We start from the raw sequence: 17,326 nt of genomic DNA on the forward strand, positions 1-17,326 counted from the left end.
TGACGAGAAATATAACAATGAGATTGTGCGCTTGAAAATTAATTGGAAAACTGCATGTGATGCAAATTCAACAATGTGACCCGTGAGATCAACAACAACTGTTTTTACACCCTCTCAACCCTCAACAAAAATTTACTTTCAATAACCCGAATATTGCAATTGACTCTCCAAAGTAATGAGTTCTTTAAAGATTTCACTCCGTTGAGCCATATCATGGGCCAACCATAGCATTAAGAATCGCAAAAACTTTTCTGCAGAGCATTGAACTCTTCTCTTGCTGTTGACAACGTTACTACTACTGCTTGATTTACGAGAAGAATGTTTGTGTGTTCCGAATATATTGGAATCTGCAAAACTCGCATTATTAAAAGCTGACTGGTGATATTGCTTTCCGTATTCGTCAAAATTGAAAGTTGCTGCAGTAGTGGTTGGGAGGGTAGTATTGGAAATGTCATTTCTTGACAGTTCTTTCAATAGAACCATCAAACATTCTGGACTCATGGCAAACATTGCTTGTCGATTCGACTCCAACACGCTTGCAAAACTCGATGCCATTGTATTCATCATCTTTTCAAAGATGGGTTTCAAATTCAAATCTTGTTCATGATCCATCAATGCAACTCGTTCAAACAATTCAAAACAATTCAAAGTTTGAATGCTACGAACAATTTCTTTTTGAAAATGATCAATTAATCCATTCGTCATCATGTATTGTTTCGAAACGAGTAACAAGTCGAACATTTCTGTGAGGTGACTCTCTTTGTCGAGTGAATATTCAATTCGACCAGAATAACAAAATTGAATCAATTTAAGCAAACAACCTTCTTAGGTGGCACCTCCTGTAATTTCCAATTCTTGTTCTATGTGTTCTTTAAATGGTTGTTGGTCCAATTGTGAAGTGTTTGACAATTGTTGATGTTGCAACGGTTGAAAAAGAGTTGAAAAGTATTCACTATTCATTGCCAATATTCCTTTCGAAACGGACAATACTTGTTGGGAATGAGGGAGTTTGATTTTAAAATCTGAAAATTGTTCATTGTTGAACAGTTTGAACAAATTGACGCAAGTGATTGGTAAATCTTCGTGTTGCTTCATTTTCTTCTTTTTTGTGAAACAAGTGAAATTTGAAAGAATTGATTGGCAAAGAACGTGATTTTTTTCGAGGTTTGGGAATTCCCAACCTTGATTCCGTGTCATGAGAGATTCGGAAAATCACTCAGTCGATATTTTAAAGACATGACGTCACTGCTCAGTTTACAATTTTGTTTTTACAAAAAAAAAATGGCCCAAACCACTCCCTCTCTGAACCAGCATCTCTCTCATTCGGAATCGGTGGCCAACCTGAGCGTTGTTCATCATCACGATCACTCTCATCATAAATCCTACAAAACTCATCCAGCCGAGTTTGCAAAAATTGCTCTCGGAATTCTTGTTTGTTTCATTACAGCCAATTCATTCAAAGAGGAAATTACAAAAACAAAATTCGGAACACATTCCGAAGTATTCACGTATACATTCTTTTTGAGTTTTATTGAGAGTTTGAGTGATATTTTGGCTGCTTTAGGAAAAATTATTTATTCGAAAAAACATGATCAAATCAGAGCAGCAGTGAGTGTGGAAACTCAAAAATTCTTTATCATGTCAGCCATCACTCACTCAACAGGAATTGGTTTGGGTAATAGAGCTTTGAAATATGTGGATTTTCCAACTCAGGTGTTGGCAAAATCATGTAAAATGATCACTGCCATGTCTTCGTGTTTTTTAATTGTTGGAAAACGTTATTCCATGCCAAGAATTGTAGCAGTGCTTGTGGCCACTTTGGGAATTTCCTTTTACATGTTTGGAGAAAACAAAAAGTCACATGCTGAGAGTACTGCCTTCGGTTTGATGCTTCTCATTGTTTCTGTGTGTGCCGATGGTGTCAATAATGCTGTTCAAGAATTGATGAAACAACACTTTAAAAACAAACCCAAAGAAGCAAAACCAAATTCAGATCAACTCATGTTTTTCACGAAAATTTACACAAGTCTCTTGTTTTTCGTGTGCATGATTTATTTTGGAGAATTTTGGAAAGCCATTGATTTTTGTTCGAGACATTCCTCGATCATTTTGAATATTGTCTTGTTGTGTGCTGCAGGAACAATTGGAAACTTTTTCATTTTCTGGGGATTTGCCGAGTTTGACAATGTCGAAATTACCTTTATTAATACTGTGAGAAAATTATTCACCTTTTTACTCTCAGTCCTGCTTTATGGACACTCATTTTCACAAGCTCAAGTAATTGGTGCTACTATTGTGTTTATTGGTGTTGGATTGGATTGGTATTTTGGTTCACATCCATCCGTTCCTGTTGTTGTCACCAAAGAGGAAGAAGAAAAGAAAAAGCAATAATTTAGTTGTTCAAACCTGGAGAATCTACAAGCTGATCCATATTAAGAAAGTTCATTAAATGATTAATTAATACCTAAAATTCCTTCAAAATTGTGTATGATCAATTCCATCTCTGGTTACCTTCTAGGGAATGTATTCATTTGATGCATTCTCATCGTATTATTTAAATTATTCTGGAATTGCATTCTCTGTTGTTGTTGGAAAACCATATTTCGATTTTGTTCATGAATTCGATTCATATTCTGCATATTCATTTGATGCACACGTTGAGTCGTTTCCATATGCCTTCGATTATTCTCTCTCATAATACGTTGATGATTTTCCATGTCACGTCGTTGTTGATCCATCATTCGTTGTCGATTCAATTGATCGAAATGATCACGATTTCTTCGAGCTTGTTCTTCAAACATTCGATCATTCCTCGATGGAGTGTATCCAATTCCTCCATCTCCAAATTCATCTTCACCTCCTCCCTCAATAATTCCATTTTCATTCATGAAAAAAGTTCCTCCTTGAGACAAATCCACAGGTTGACCATTCACCATGACCGAAATTCCACCTCCAGGATTGAATCCAAAATTGAAAGAATTATTAGAGTGTTGCGGAGGAACATATTCTTGAGGCTGTTCTTGTTCTTCTTGCTGCCCTTCCCGAGATGACGTTTCTTGACCTCCTTCCTGATTTGGTGGAATATAAGCTTGAGGCTGATGATGATGATGACCAAATGAAAATGTAATTCCAGGTTGAGAATGAGCACCACCTCCAAACAAACTATAATAATGAGCACCTGTATTATGATTCTGCCCGATATTCCCTGCACCACCATGGTAGTTATTCATTACGCGTAAATTACAACTTTCGACCAAACTGGGAATGAGAAATAAATCCATTAATTGACCCAATCCGAATAAACCCAAAGTGAACAAGTAGATGAAACCCATGAGAGGGGAATTGAGATAGAAACGATGAATGCCACATAAACCGACACATGCGGTCATCCAACAGACATAGGCCTATAAATAAATATATTGGATCGGCAAAAAGGTTAACATGTTGTGGACAATGTTTCAAATGAGATGAAAAACAAGTTGATTGAATTCAAAGTGAACCATCCATGTGAACTTTCTACTCACGAGTGAAAAGAAGGCTACCACGTACGTACCAGCAACAAGTCTTTCATTTTTTTTGTGGAAATTTGCGAAAACAAACTCCGAAAGCGGTTTCCAACGCGCAAATATCTTTCCAAATATTGCTTGTGTTGATATAGTTCAACTTGGAAACGAAAGAGTCAAAACATTTTTGAAAGAAGAACCATGTCCAAAGGTTAGAGTATGGTTACATTGTTTGCTTGACCAAATCTTGAACCTCACTATGTCGTCATCTTATTAAGGACAATGAACATGTAATTGAAAAATTGTAATTTGAGAGTTCGTTTTTAAATTTGCATTTGTATCAAAAAAAAATGTTTCTTCCAAAAGAATTCTATGGCTTGGAACATTATCAAGTCTCACATTTATTTTTCTCTCCTTTTGAATGTGTGATTTCATATCTTCCAATGAAAGATATCGCCTCCATCCTGTGTACTTGTTCCGAATGGGAATTTAAAATTACAAATTCTCAACTACTGGGAGAAATGGTTTTTAAAAAAGAATTGGACTCAATTTTGAAGAATAGTTTTGGATTGAAACAAACCTTCTACTGTTTAGAGAGTGATGATGAAAATATTCTGGAAATGATTGGAGAATTTTATCGTGAACCTTTTATTTCATGTCATTCAGAATTACAAGAGGATTGGGATTTTATGGAATATATAAAGAATGGGGGAGTTACCATGGTATTTCAATCTATCGTCCCTGTCGTTTACTGAAATACTTGTTACAAAGACAATTATTACACCAGAATGCGATTGTTGAAATTCATAAATTTCTTCTCTTGATGAATACTGGTCGGTCAGATCATTATGATGAATCCAATGAGGTGAAATTGGCAAAAATTTATTTTACAAACACATCACTGCTTGAAGGAAAGGGGATTTCATTAGGACGAATTTTATTAAATATGGTGAATGGTTGGTTCAAGACAATGAAAGGTCCAATAACGTTGGAATTCCAGTTACAAAATTCTGAAATGACTCGAATCATTCATTATGACAAGATGGACCACAAAATGCAGCCTCTTTCTGTCACAAAATCGTACCAAGCATCGAATGACATTTTTAAACGATGTGGACATCCACCTTATGGATTACGAAATACAAGTACTTTACAATCAATTCGAAAGAAAATTTATGGAACGTATAATTTTATACATGCTTTGGATTGGAAGGATCATGTGGAGAGTAGCGAACATAGTCAATGGAGCGAGTTTTGGGAGATGGGACAAGAATGGTGGGGTTGTCATGCCATTACCACTTGTGCTATGACTGAGGATGATGAATTGAAATTTGTGATAGCTACAGCTTCAGCAACGGACTGAACATAAGGACAGCAAATGCTGTGATTTATGATATGACAAGGTAAGTTTATGGCCCGAATATTTTCTTAACTAGTTTTACATTTACCAACCGAATCCAGACTTGGGGTTAGAAGACTTTTTTGAGGTTTGTCATTCAACGTGTATCGAGTGATCTTTGAACAGCAGTGGTTGGAATTGCATTCAATTCTCGTGTGTGTTCATATGTAAAAGGAAATTACCATTAAATTTTGTTTTCGAAAGAATACTTTCAATGAATTTGTACTTCTTCAGTTTCATGCTTGATACAAAAGGTCAAAATTCGTGGAATTCCAGCTCTTCACAATTTGCATCAAGTATTTGTGATTTGTCAGTTCAATGTTTTCACGAAGAACTTTTTCCATCATCTTGAGTTACTTCGGTAACCTTGCGCTACTCGTTGTTTGTAACAATTCTTGATATAGATTTATAAAATATTGTGCAATAATTTCCCACTCTCAATATCAGATTTGAATTGAAGAACTGCATTTCTGCTTGCTGGACTGCTTTTCAATCCTCTTCTCCATTTGGAAAAGTTGGAGCTGTCAATATTACCATATCTTCTGCAAAATTCTGCATGACTACTGAAGTGATAACAATTATCATGGTAAAATTTGCGCAATTCTTCATCGGTGAGGGCAGAATAAGTATGAATATTGTCACACGATGGATTTACAACTGATGCGGATGGCTTGAGTGTTGTGACAATTGGAGGTCGCACATATAAGGGTTGCATGACCTGATTACTACGTGATTGTACATCAGAGAAACGGTTTGGTAGTGTGTCAATGTTAGTGTTAACTGACACTACTGGAAAGCGTATTGGAGGAGTTGGTAACGTTGGATACAAATTCTTTTGGATCTTTGACAACGGTTCATTATTGGCCATCGAAAGGGGCATGCTACTTGATGCAGGTTTTTCAGAAGGGATAATGGGTTCTAAAGCCTTCTTGACGTTGTGGGTGAGTTTGGTGGTTGTTGAATGAGCTAGATCTGAATTGTTGTGAATAATGTGATTCTCCATAGATTTTTCGGAACTACCTCCGAAATAATTTTGAAAGTATGTTGTTAAATCTTTGTTAATACTCGTGTCGATTCTGAATGATTTTCTTCCTCTGCCAATTGATGTTAATTGTTGCACAGATTCTTCACTAAAATGGTCAGCAGAGACAATAAAAAACGGAATATCAGAGTCTATCTTATCCAATTCTAAACTTAGAGCAATGGCAGCACTTTGTAATGCAATGTCTACAGCACTTTTTGAATTAGTAGCTGCTTGAATGATGGAGACCCAATGTCTTGTTTCCAGTCCAATTAATTTGTTAGATGTCATCCCTTTGCTCATTACAATTACGATATGTAAATCATAAAAATTATTTGCTTTCATTGCAAGGTCTGATATATATTTTAGACAATATATCGAATTGTCAGCGTCTATAAATACTATTCCTTTACATGGAGAATTATTACTAGAATTTAAGGAATTTGTAATTTTTTTTATCATTTGATTGGTTGTGGTGTGAAAAGTTCCGGTTTCTACTTGATGTTTTTTATCACAAAACTTGGCAATTAAATAATTCCGAATGGAAACTAATCCAGAATTATATAATCTTTTACCGGAAATTAATTTTTGAAAATTAATGTCATTTATATCATATTCTTCACAAAATTCTTTATAATGATTATCACTTGGATATACTTCTTTAAAATAGGATATCAATTTTTCCGAGTCAAGAAGATAAATAAATTCTTCAAGCATGTCCACAGAATGACCGCTCTTCTCGGCGTCCATCAACAATGAACACTCAGCCAAGGTGTGTTCCTTGCTCATTTTTTTTAACTGAGGCTGCAAACCCCCGTTGTAAATTACATTTCCGAGGAATTCAAAGGCTTCCATTTCGGAAAGGTAATTTTAGATTCCGAATTAACATTAGAATTCCTATTTAATGCACCAAAAAATTTCGAGCGGCCAAACTTTCAATCAAAAAAATCAAACACACTCAAATCTTCACTTTCACTATAAAATGGATCTCAAGTTGTTGTATTGTAACGGTGGCCAAATGGACGGTCCTCAAGGCATGACAAGCCCAGCTTACGCTGAAAGCGTTATTGGGCTAAGTACTACTCACGATCTAGTCGTTCTGGTCGAATGTAACTCCGGACCTAACAAGAACCAGGTTGATCGTTTGCTTCAAGCAAGAAGGAACGTCCTTTATGTTCCTAGTAGGACCAACTATGGCCAGTTGATTGTTTTTCGCAATGACTGGACAGTCTCTCATATTTGTAGTGATTCTAACAACAGATGTCCTGTAGCGGATCATTACGGTGTACCTGCTGTATTGGCGTTACTCTATGGTCGTTATGTCTTGTACAGAATCCAGACTGCTGAAGGAAATGAATTTTATTGTTTGTCCGTTCATTTGAGAAGAAAGGGATGTCTCAATCAAGAAGACAACAACAGAATTGCTAGAGTTGTGAACATGTTTACCAGTAACAATGTTGACTTGATTGTTGTTGGAGATTTCAACAAGGGAAGATATGAAGGTCGTGTTAAATTCAAAAGAGAAACCTCAGTTTCCAGAATCCAAAACAATGTTTTCAAGTTCCACAACAATCCTTTGCAAACCACCTCATCAAGTAAGAAGATTTATGCTATTGATCATGTTGGAACTGGATTCCAAGCTGGCAAGAACTTCCAATTTTTGAGTTGCGAAACCGGTAAAATGTGCATTCCACAAACCAATCATTTGCCAATTACCTTGACATTCAAAGAAAAGAGACAAGCTCGCAAAGTTGAACCTGTGAAGTGCACTCGTGTGCAACCTCACGCCAGTTTCTCTAATGTTCAGTCACATGGTTATAAGATCATGCCACAGCCTTCAGTTGTTCAACCTTCAGTTGTCAAACCATCTGCATCAGTTGTAAACCCATCGTGTAACACTATTCAGACTAATGCTGCACTCACCGATGAAGAATTGCGCAAATTTTACGATGCCAATCGTTATCACTTCAGCAGTCATGCAGAATTTTGCAGAAGATATGGCAATATTGACAGCTCCAACTTTTCCAAATGGAGAAGAGGATTGAAAAGCAGTCCAGCAAGCAGAAATGCTGTTCTTCAATTCAAAGCTGATATTGGTAGAGCGTCCATCGTGTATACCAATCTTGTTGTTTGACAGTACATTCATGCACTTGCATGTGCTACTGAGACATGACTCGGGTTAATTTAGGTTCTAGACCTGTCTTAATCCGGTCAAAGGTCGATCAAACAATATCAAAATAAACAAATTGTAAATAGCCAAACAGACGATGTGGGGTTTTTACTTGTTGTTGAGATTCGGCCGTTCGCAGCCACAGAGCTGGCTTCACGCCAACAAACGAAGAGTATTGCTATTTTATGCCGATGTTGTTTGGTGAAGATGTTGTTTGGTGTGAAAACATCATTCTGTGCACTTGGCCATTCAACACAACTCAGTCATAATCTCCTTCAAGCAGAGGGACCAACTAACATTCCAACCGAGCAGTTTGATGATTTGGCAGAAGATGCTTTTTGGTGTGAAAATGTCATTCAACGGGACTGTGAGCTACAAGGCAACCAATCAATACGAGTGTTTATTACTTCTTGTTATTCTACGTCATCTTGATCTTCTTGATCTTTCACAGCCTTTAATTGAGAAATAGCAGCAGACACCTTAACTTTTGCCTCTCTCATTGCAGCTGAAGAAACGCCTAAAGTCAACGCTTTCATTAGAGTTGATAATTGATACAACAACTCATCGTCAACAAAAGACAAGCTGTCATTACGTTGTTCATCGATCAATGTTGAAATTCTATGGAACGGATTGTCATGAGTCTGTTGTTGTTGAAGTTGTGTTTGTGTTGGTGGTTCAGCAATGGGTTGAGTGGCTTCCTGTTGTGTGATTGGAGGAGCGGTATTAATCAACGAGGAAATTCTTTGGTATGGATTGCCAAGGGTAGGTTGTTGAAGTTGTGTGTGTGTTGGGGGTTCAGCAGTGGATTGAGTGGCTTCCTGTTGGCGAGTCAACTGTTGTGTGATTGGAGGAGCAGTATTAATCAACGAGGAAATTCTTTGGTATGGATTGCCAAGGGTAGGTTGTTGAAGTTGTGTGTGTGTTGGGGGTTCAGCAATGGGTTGAATGGCTTCCTGTTGTGTGATTGGAGGATTAGTTACATAATTGTAGAGATTACGCAATAATTCGTCATGAGTACCTGATAAGGGCCTGATGTTAGCATAAATAAAATTATTTGTGCCTTTTGATAGCTGGATACGTCCTTGGAAGTTTCCATTATTATAAGCCCCGGCTTGTGCAGCAACTCTATCGCAAAAACTATTGAGAGTATTATATCTCACACCATTGTACATGATGTATCCGTAAAATAATGATGCTCTATACGCAACACCGTTGTGAGTGAGTGTGATGTCAGCAGGAGGTTGATTCGGAGGTGGATTCATTTTTTCGATGATTTTGGCAAAGCGAAGAAGTTCCACTCTCTTTAAAAGGCGAGGGATTAAGAACGATGTACCTTGATAGGCAGCTAAAGCATTGATTGGATATTTGAACAAATCTTTACAAACACTAAGCCGTCAAGGATAGGTCGTTTGCCAATGGGATTGGATGTTTGACCTCACTTTTTGAAAGAGAACAAGTTTGCAAGTGAGTTCGTTGTAATTCCAGCCCATGATGATGCAACCACAATGGAAATACCATATTTTTACGTTTTTTTATTCTAATTAGGAAAATGGTTGCTTTTTCTTCTAGTATTTTTTAACCCAACATTTGGACCATGAAAATGATATGGTTCTAAACAATTTTGAGGTTTTAACACCTGGACAATGTCCAACTCCCCAGTTGTTGTTTATCAACATTCTGTAAATAAGTTGTAAGTATAATTATTAGCAACAACCACCTTCAAGAAAGTCGCTTAATTGGACTTTAATGTCTCGGATTTTGAACCTTCTGACGCAATCTTTTGTTTCTCTTCAACGGATTTAAACAATGTAAACAATGAATGACGATCACTGTGATGGGTATCGCTTGGCATAACAGGATAATTGAAAACATTGTCTCTGAAACTCCATATCTCTGTGGTATTTGAATAGATTTATTGTTGCTTGAAACACATGCAAGATCTGGCCAAACTTCATAACAAGTGACTTGCGGCAATGTAGACCAATGTTTTGGCATTCAACACGGAATGTTTGAACAATAAATCTAAGAATTACTTGTCACTTGTTAGTGGCCACGTGTTGGTGAATGCTTTTCATTTTTTTAAAATAAAAATTTTTGTATTGCAGCCGCTTCAGCGAGTCCAGCCCGCCCAAGAAATCCACTTTTCCAAAACGCTCTTTTACAACGGGCGATTTCTTCCACCCCTCCACCGAACAAAGAAACTCCATTTAGACAACGAATTACAGAGATTTGCATCTTTGGATGGTCAATGACAATGCTCTTTATAAACATTTATGTAAAATGACTATTATGTGACGATGACCTCCAGGTCAATCTCTATTCGCATCGTTGGCCAGATTCGAAACTGACACCTTTCAAGACATCAAAAAAAACAACTCTAAAACATCTAAGATGGCCCCTAAAATATCACCTGCCGACCACTCTCCCTTCGAAGGCGGTGACGAAGTCGATCTAATCTCCCAACATGGTCACAACAACAAGACCCAACGTTCCAAATTCATGTCTGTATGCTTGTCAGTGCGTGTGTTTCTAATTGTAGTCATCACTTCAGTGGTCTTACTCACTGCAATTTCTATTTGGCTCACGAGCTTTGTGGTCAATGAAACCTATGCCATGAAATCTGTCAAAGTCATTATTGACAACATTAATGACAAGGTCGTTTCGTTTTTATCCAGCCAATTACTACCAGCAAAACAAGTTGCTGAAGAAGTAGCCAATAATTATCACTACTCTTATATTGATGTCGTGGATGGCATTCGATACTATTTGTTTACCAAAATGAAAACCTATCAAATCACACTAGTAAATTTAGCTCTAGCAGAGAATGGTCTCAATCAGTTACAAGCATTGACTTGGGGTCTAGATCCCGCAACACAGTCCATGGCACTTGTATATGCCAAAAAGATGCCTGGTGAAAACTTCTTGACCTATGTTCTCAATACTGATAATGGATTCATTGATCGACCATATTATTTGAATTTGACAAAATATCCAATTGCTTATGTAGATTATTATATCGAATCCAAACAACTGTTTCAGAAATATCCAGAGGGTGCTTTTGGTTCCGTCTATCAGGTTATCAACTCATCATTGCAAACCTTTTGGACAACTCCAGTTTACAATAGAACGGACTTGTCTAAAAAACAAAGACTTGGAATTGCAAAAGTGAATATTGGTCTTGATATGATTGCCAAGTTCCTTGCATCTCTTAAAGTACTCGATCGAGGTTATATTGTTCTCTCCGAATATGAAAGTGGTTATGTCATTGGAAGTTCTTTGGAAATTGCTGATTTGGAATACAGAAGAGTGAATGCTTCTGATATTTCGCCACGGAATGCAGGGCTCATCATGAAACAAGTCATTGAAAGTCGTCTAGAGAGTGTGCAATTTTCAACCATTGTGAATGGTGTTGCCTATTTGGTTTCGAGTAGTCCCTTTTCATTGTATAATCTAAAATGGCGTTTGACACTCGTGTTTGAGGAAAATGAAATTAAGGAAGGTGTCATTACAAGCAGTTATATCATGATAGGTGTGACTTGTGCAGTTGCATTATTGGGAGTTACTATAAGTGTAGTTGTGGGTTATATTGTGACAAATCCATTGTCCAAGTTGCAGCAAGACTTTAAGAAAATTGAAATTCTAGACCTGTCGAACATCAAACCAAGAACTTCCATCTTCTCTGAGGCTAAGAGTATTTACTCGAGTTTGACAGACACTGTGGCATGGTTGAGTGAATTTAAGGCCTTCTTGCCAGACTCTGTACTGAACCAACTTCATCGTGGAATTGCAACAGAAGAGTTAAAAGATGCACTGCCAAATGTCACAAATAACAAGACAAACGACGCCAATCAATCAGAGACTGCTTCCATGTCTTCTCGTTCTCAGACATGTGAATCAAAAGTGAACGGAGAAAGTGCTCTTCACTTGAATACAGGAGGTCATCATCCATCCAACAGCATGAATTCTCACAACATGTTTAAATTAGGACTCTCCGATAAACATTGTTGTGTCTTGCATATTCATGTTGCCAATTTGGAAGACGAGTTCCAAGATTCCGAAGAATTAACATCTACCATTTCCAAACTCTTGACAGGTGTTTCAACTATTTGCAAAACTGTAAGAGCAGATTTACAAATTAAGAGTTATTGTGAATATAGTATTATCTTTGCAGATAAGCCTAGTGGAGTCATTCAAATGGGATTAGATACAACTCTGAAAATTTTAACAGCTCTTTCTCATATTAATGCCAATTTAGCAAAGAATGGTCATCAACCACTTCGAGTGGGAATTGGAATTGCAAGCGGTGTTTGTACTCAAGGCAATGTAGGAAATAGACAAATGAGGTACTACACATTCCTTGGCCCTGTTGTGAAAAGAGCAAAAGATTTGTCTTTGATTGCATTGGAGCTTGGAATTCCAACAGCAGTTGACAAGGAATCCTATGCTCCTGAAAAAGACCATTTTGTATTTCGACCTGTCGAAAGATATTTACAAGACAAATCCATTTCCACAGTATATGAGTTGAGGTCGCGTAATCAAATAGACAATGAGGAATGGCTGTATGAGCTTCAACAAGCCAATAACAACTCCAAATATTCAGAATATACCCAATACTTTGAGAAATTATTTGAGGGTGAGAATGAACAAGCAGAAAATGGAAAGCACGTGAAGGATTTCATTGGACAGTTCTCAATGAAATTCCCAGAAGATAAGGTCATTCAACGTCTTGCTCAAACTCTTGACAAAATATCTCAACACAACAAGATGCCACACATTAAGGATTACTATTCGACTGTTTCCACCAATGTACAAAGTTGTATACATGGCTACACGATTCAATAAATTGTTTTGGATCACTAGTCCTGTTCATGCTGATACCTGTCATAGACTTTTCCTGCACTGTGCAAAATATGTGTTTTTGCTTTCTTACTGCTGGCAGAAACAGGATTCTTCCTTAATGCAGAAATGGTGTGAGGTGTGTGAAACGAGGATGGTTGAACTTTCATTCGCATAGGCATCGATGGTGGCGTCAAAAACTGTCTTTCATAGCATGCTGTCGTAGAATAAGGAGTCCCTACAGAGTATTGTTGTTGAGAATGCATTCTTCGTGATGCTGACAAAGGAGATGCATAGTTATTCGGAGTTCTAGGACTTGCCATGTTCAATAAACTAGCTTTCAAATACGGGCTTGGTGTGGGGCTGTATTGATTAAAGGTAGCAGCAATGTCTTGTGCTGGGTACATGAGTGGTGAGCTTGGAGGCATGTATGCATGTCGATTTCGTTTGGTGACCGTCGCAGGAATACCGTCTGACAGATAACTTTCATCCATCCAATCTTCATCGTCTTCATGATTTGAATCATAAAGTGGATCAGAATTCTCTGTTTCTTGATTCAATGTGTCCTTAGATTTGATAAAGGAATAAATCTTTAAAAATACAAACAGCATCACGAGTCCAATCACAACAATAGCTCCCAATTTGAAATATCCATAGAAGAGAAAAATGTGAAGAAGGGAGTTTTTGATTCGTGACGAGTAGTAACTGAGAGAAGTGAATCGTAAACCCATGATATTGAACCAAGCCAAAACAATGAGAATGGTCAACGTGGCAGTAAAATAACACAAGCTCATCAAAAATTGGCTGGCATTGACAAAACCAAATCGTTTTGGAATGAGAGCCAAAACATAGAAGGTAAATGTTCCCAGTACTAACGAGAAAACAGCCAATGTAGAATCTTCAGCGGTGGTTTTGTCGAGAATTCGGTTTCTTGCAGCTGTAGCTGTATTGCTTTCAAAATCTTTTAAAACCTTTTGCTTGATATCATTGGGCCCTTTGGCTTGTTGGAAATAGAGTTGTTTCATCATTTCTATGGCCTTGTCAAATTGTTCAACACCTCCTTCACCTAGTTGGTTTTTAGTAATGTACTGATCAAATAATTTAGAGAGAATGTCTGAACATTCTTTGAATGCTGCCACGCCATTATTTGGCAAGTAATCAGAAAATATCTTGTCTATTTGTTTTCCAAGATCGTGATAATATTCTACATTTCCAAAAAGATCTAATCCTCCTGTGCAATTTTTCTTGAAAATATCGAGAGAGTGAGATTTCATTTCTTCGTGTTGATTTTGTAGAAAGTCCAAATCTTGTGGAAGAGGTATAGAATGCAATTTTTGATTGTACTGTTCCAAGCAATGTTGTTTCAAAATGAATGAAAGTTCCTTAATGAGTGCCAAACCAACATCTGCTGTATCCAGAGTGTTCATATGCTTGACCATGCTTTCAATCAAATTCGCCAAATACTCTCCTGATACTGCAAGATGTTTGAATTGTTTGGGACGAAGGCGTGTTTCAATGAGCTGTCTCAAATAACTCACTTGATATTGATATTCTAAATCCAATTCATGATATTTAAGAGATGGCAATCGAGGAAGACCTGTTGCTTTGTGTGGATGGTTTAACAGTAAAATTCTGGGTTTTCCAAATTCAGGGAATTGCTTTACAACTCGAACTGTTTCGTTATACCTTCTAATTTCATCAGTGTTGAAAATGTTTGGCTTTTCCTGGAGCACCCAGTCTAAATACTCTTCGTGGGTATAATTCATGAGATCGTGTTCGTATTGTTGAATGGTCCACAATATGGGCGGAAAAGGGAATGTTTCATTGAATTGATTCTCAAATACGCTCGATAAGGTGGCCACACTGTGCAATAAATTAATATCTGAAACTTGAATTTCATGATTTAAATTATAAATTAGAAGAGAAGCAAGAGAAATGGTTAAAGAAGCAAGCTTGGGATCATAGGAGTGGGCTGGATTTCCAGGAGCTCCCAGTCCTTCGCTGTCAATAAACACGACGGTCATGTAATCATCCTTGTCATGATGATGATGATTATTCATGGTTGCGGATGTCGTTGATTGAGAATCTAAGGATGACCTTTTGATTACTTCCTTGTTTCCATTCTTTGGATATTTGAATGCTTCACTCCAAATGCTGATACCTTTCGTTCCTGGTTTGAAAGAGACTTGAACAGGAAAGCCCTCTGCATGATCGACTCTCAGTAAGTGATTCATGAGAAAGGACTTGCCTGTTTTTGCCCTCCCTGCAACAGCAACCACAGCAATATTTGATTCTTTCAAGCTTCGTAAAAAGTTGATTCCTTCCTCACATACAATGAGCTTGGTATTGGTTTCTTCATCGGGAATGACGAGATTGAGAGGGCTTGAAGAAACGAGTAGAGAAAAATGATGGCTCATCATGAATGCCAACAAAATGAAAATGAATGTTTTCATCATTCCAAGAAATGAAATATCCTTTCCGGTTGTAACTACCTTCCTCCGATATTTCTGAACATAATCATTGTCTCTATGATGATTTGAATTTCGAAACAAATTACGTGATGATTTTTCACGAATGTGTATGTCTTGTATATCTGCTGTTTGATTCATCGATGTGTGAGAACACGTTCCGATACGGATCATCTCATCCTTTGATTGAAAAGTCGAGTGATCCTTTTTGTTGATTGCCATTAATTTTTTTTTAAATTTTTTTGTAACGTTTAAATTCACAGGCGGGAAAAGTTTCACTTTTCAATAATCATCCAGAAGGGATAACAACAGTAATAACTTTTAAAAAGATCCAACAAATGCATCTGAATGAGGGACAAGAAACAGTTGTCTTTCACGATTTACAGACCTCAATATCAATTCCTCTGAAGGGAGGAACTTAGAAAAAAATGCCTCCTCTCAAGAACAGCAAACTCAAAAACAACCTCCAAATGATGTTTCGTTCGGTTTTCAAATCATCATCACACACAGCATGGTTACAAGGGCTGCCTTCCGAAATTGTGTTGTATCACATTCTCATGTTTTTGGATTTGAAAACGGTACTGAATTTTTTCTGCACGAATAAGGAATATTATTGGAACTTTATCGAATCTCATTCAGAACGTTCTAATGATTGGATTGGTAACATTAACAATGTTAGTAATATGAGCTTTCCGATGATCGATCATGATGAAAAAAATAGCACCGTTTTTGATGCCAATTCATGGTGGTATCACTATTGCAAAGGATTGATACCGTCTCGAATTTATAAACACAGCAAGAGAGATGAACTTGAACTTAATTATTTTTCATACGCGAGGGATCATAGAAAACAAGTCACTCAGCTATTTATGAATTATTTGGAAATTTTACATCAGGACAATGGGAAATTGGGGTTAGATCAACCTAATTTTTCGCCATACCGATGGATATCGTTTTTAAGAGATTATTTCTACTTCAAATACTCTCAAAAACATTACAAACATGTTTTGGATCTAGACGTCTTTGAGTTAAATGATGAAGAACATGTGAGCAAGGTTCTTCTCACCAACGATTTTCATTCATTTTATAATGCACATTCAATATTGAAAGGGTGTTGGGAAACCGTGTGTTGTGAACACAGATTATTATGTTTACCAAACAGTGCAACCATCAAGTCAACTCTGCAGACTGCAAATCAAGTACCAAAAATTACAAGCTACCACTGGATGGTTCATCTCACTCAATATACTGTATCACCAGATAACAGCTGGAACCTGTTAATAGGCGTTGACAATCTCTTTAACCCCAGTAGAACTCCCAGCAGCACTGATGTTCATTATGCGATCGGTAGCACATTGGATAGTGAAGACCAAATCTATGTTAAACCCAAAAAAACATCCAAGCAAGAGCCTCATGCCGTTTCCAAGGGAATAGGATATTGTGTGCAATCAGATGCACCTCTTGTTAATGGTGATACATCGTACACATTCAAGAATACCAACACGGAGGGAGATGTTTTAGGTATTTCATTTTACTTTACACCACCAGAAACAATCACATTTAAGGTTTTTGGAAGAAGTAATAACGAAAAATCACGTGACCAAGTAGTAGAATTGTGTGTTGTGAGTGCTGAAATTTCCACTCTTCACTCACCAAAATTCTATCCATCTGTGTCACTGACAGCTGGACAGTGTGTGACCTTATTGCCTTGGAATGGGGATTCTAATGTTTTATTGCGTCATATCCAATCAGTGGAAACAGCAATGAATGACAAGATGGACCTCACTTCAACCTCTGACATTAATGAAGATCAATGAAGAAAGAGTTGTAATGATGCAACTTGAGGAGTGATTGAATCACGTCCCATGATGTCACAGGATCCCCTTGATTCCTGTTCACGGTTAGAGGATATCCATTGTTTCGCTTTCT

The 17,326-nt window shown here is 37.3% G+C and overlaps 11 protein-coding genes across 11 annotated transcripts; 5 read left to right on the forward strand and 6 right to left on the reverse strand.

Annotated features, from left to right (window-relative positions):
• Positions 1-138: 138 nt before the first annotated feature.
• Positions 139-741, reverse strand: C9374_002188 (uncharacterized protein; the record flags this gene model as incomplete). The annotated part of the gene is made up of 1 exon (XM_044691578.1): positions 139-741. The coding sequence occupies one exon, from the start codon at positions 739-741 to the stop codon at positions 139-141; it is 603 nt and encodes a 200-aa protein (XP_044550436.1).
• An 84-nt stretch (positions 742-825) lies between these two features.
• C9374_002189 (uncharacterized protein) lies at positions 826-1,095 on the reverse strand (the record flags this gene model as incomplete). The annotated part of the gene is made up of 1 exon (XM_044691579.1): positions 826-1,095. One exon carries the CDS (start codon positions 1,093-1,095, stop codon positions 826-828), a length of 270 nt encoding a protein of 89 aa, XP_044550437.1.
• Positions 1,096-1,281: 186 nt separating this feature from the next.
• Positions 1,282-2,391, forward strand: C9374_002190 (uncharacterized protein; the record flags this gene model as incomplete). Its single annotated transcript, XM_044691581.1, has 1 exon — positions 1,282-2,391. The coding sequence occupies one exon, from the start codon at positions 1,282-1,284 to the stop codon at positions 2,389-2,391; it is 1,110 nt and encodes a 369-aa protein (XP_044550438.1).
• A 116-nt stretch (positions 2,392-2,507) lies between these two features.
• On the reverse strand, positions 2,508-3,571 carry C9374_002191 (uncharacterized protein; the record flags this gene model as incomplete). The annotated part of the gene is made up of 2 exons (XM_044691582.1): positions 2,508-3,404; positions 3,554-3,571. The coding sequence occupies 2 exons, from the start codon at positions 3,569-3,571 to the stop codon at positions 2,508-2,510; spliced, it is 915 nt and encodes a 304-aa protein (XP_044550439.1).
• A 282-nt stretch (positions 3,572-3,853) lies between these two features.
• On the forward strand, positions 3,854-4,866 carry C9374_002192 (uncharacterized protein; the record flags this gene model as incomplete). The annotated part of the gene is made up of 2 exons (XM_044691583.1): positions 3,854-4,225; positions 4,291-4,866. The coding sequence occupies 2 exons, from the start codon at positions 3,854-3,856 to the stop codon at positions 4,864-4,866; spliced, it is 948 nt and encodes a 315-aa protein (XP_044550440.1).
• A 442-nt stretch (positions 4,867-5,308) lies between these two features.
• On the reverse strand, positions 5,309-6,712 carry C9374_002193 (uncharacterized protein; the record flags this gene model as incomplete). The annotated part of the gene is made up of 1 exon (XM_044691584.1): positions 5,309-6,712. The coding sequence occupies one exon, from the start codon at positions 6,710-6,712 to the stop codon at positions 5,309-5,311; it is 1,404 nt and encodes a 467-aa protein (XP_044550441.1).
• A 193-nt stretch (positions 6,713-6,905) lies between these two features.
• Positions 6,906-8,057, forward strand: C9374_002194 (uncharacterized protein; the record flags this gene model as incomplete). The annotated part of the gene is made up of 1 exon (XM_044691585.1): positions 6,906-8,057. The coding sequence occupies one exon, from the start codon at positions 6,906-6,908 to the stop codon at positions 8,055-8,057; it is 1,152 nt and encodes a 383-aa protein (XP_044550442.1).
• A 449-nt stretch (positions 8,058-8,506) lies between these two features.
• Positions 8,507-9,355, reverse strand: C9374_002195 (uncharacterized protein; the record flags this gene model as incomplete). The annotated part of the gene is made up of 1 exon (XM_044691586.1): positions 8,507-9,355. The coding sequence occupies one exon, from the start codon at positions 9,353-9,355 to the stop codon at positions 8,507-8,509; it is 849 nt and encodes a 282-aa protein (XP_044550443.1).
• A 1,129-nt stretch (positions 9,356-10,484) lies between these two features.
• Positions 10,485-12,935, forward strand: C9374_002196 (uncharacterized protein; the record flags this gene model as incomplete). Its single annotated transcript, XM_044691587.1, has 1 exon — positions 10,485-12,935. The coding sequence occupies one exon, from the start codon at positions 10,485-10,487 to the stop codon at positions 12,933-12,935; it is 2,451 nt and encodes an 816-aa protein (XP_044550444.1).
• A 14-nt stretch (positions 12,936-12,949) lies between these two features.
• Positions 12,950-15,538, reverse strand: C9374_002197 (uncharacterized protein; the record flags this gene model as incomplete). Its single annotated transcript, XM_044691588.1, has 1 exon — positions 12,950-15,538. The coding sequence occupies one exon, from the start codon at positions 15,536-15,538 to the stop codon at positions 12,950-12,952; it is 2,589 nt and encodes an 862-aa protein (XP_044550445.1).
• A 287-nt stretch (positions 15,539-15,825) lies between these two features.
• On the forward strand, positions 15,826-17,214 carry C9374_002198 (uncharacterized protein; the record flags this gene model as incomplete). The annotated part of the gene is made up of 1 exon (XM_044691589.1): positions 15,826-17,214. One exon carries the CDS (start codon positions 15,826-15,828, stop codon positions 17,212-17,214), a length of 1,389 nt encoding a protein of 462 aa, XP_044550446.1.
• Between the last annotated feature and the right edge of the window lie 112 nt (positions 17,215-17,326).

The sequence above is a fragment of the Naegleria lovaniensis genome (genome assembly GCF_003324165.1).
Source record: "Naegleria lovaniensis strain ATCC 30569 chromosome Unknown tig015, whole genome shotgun sequence".
In the NCBI taxonomy this organism is placed as follows: Eukaryota; Heterolobosea; class Eutetramitea; order Acrasida; family Naegleriidae; genus Naegleria; species Naegleria lovaniensis.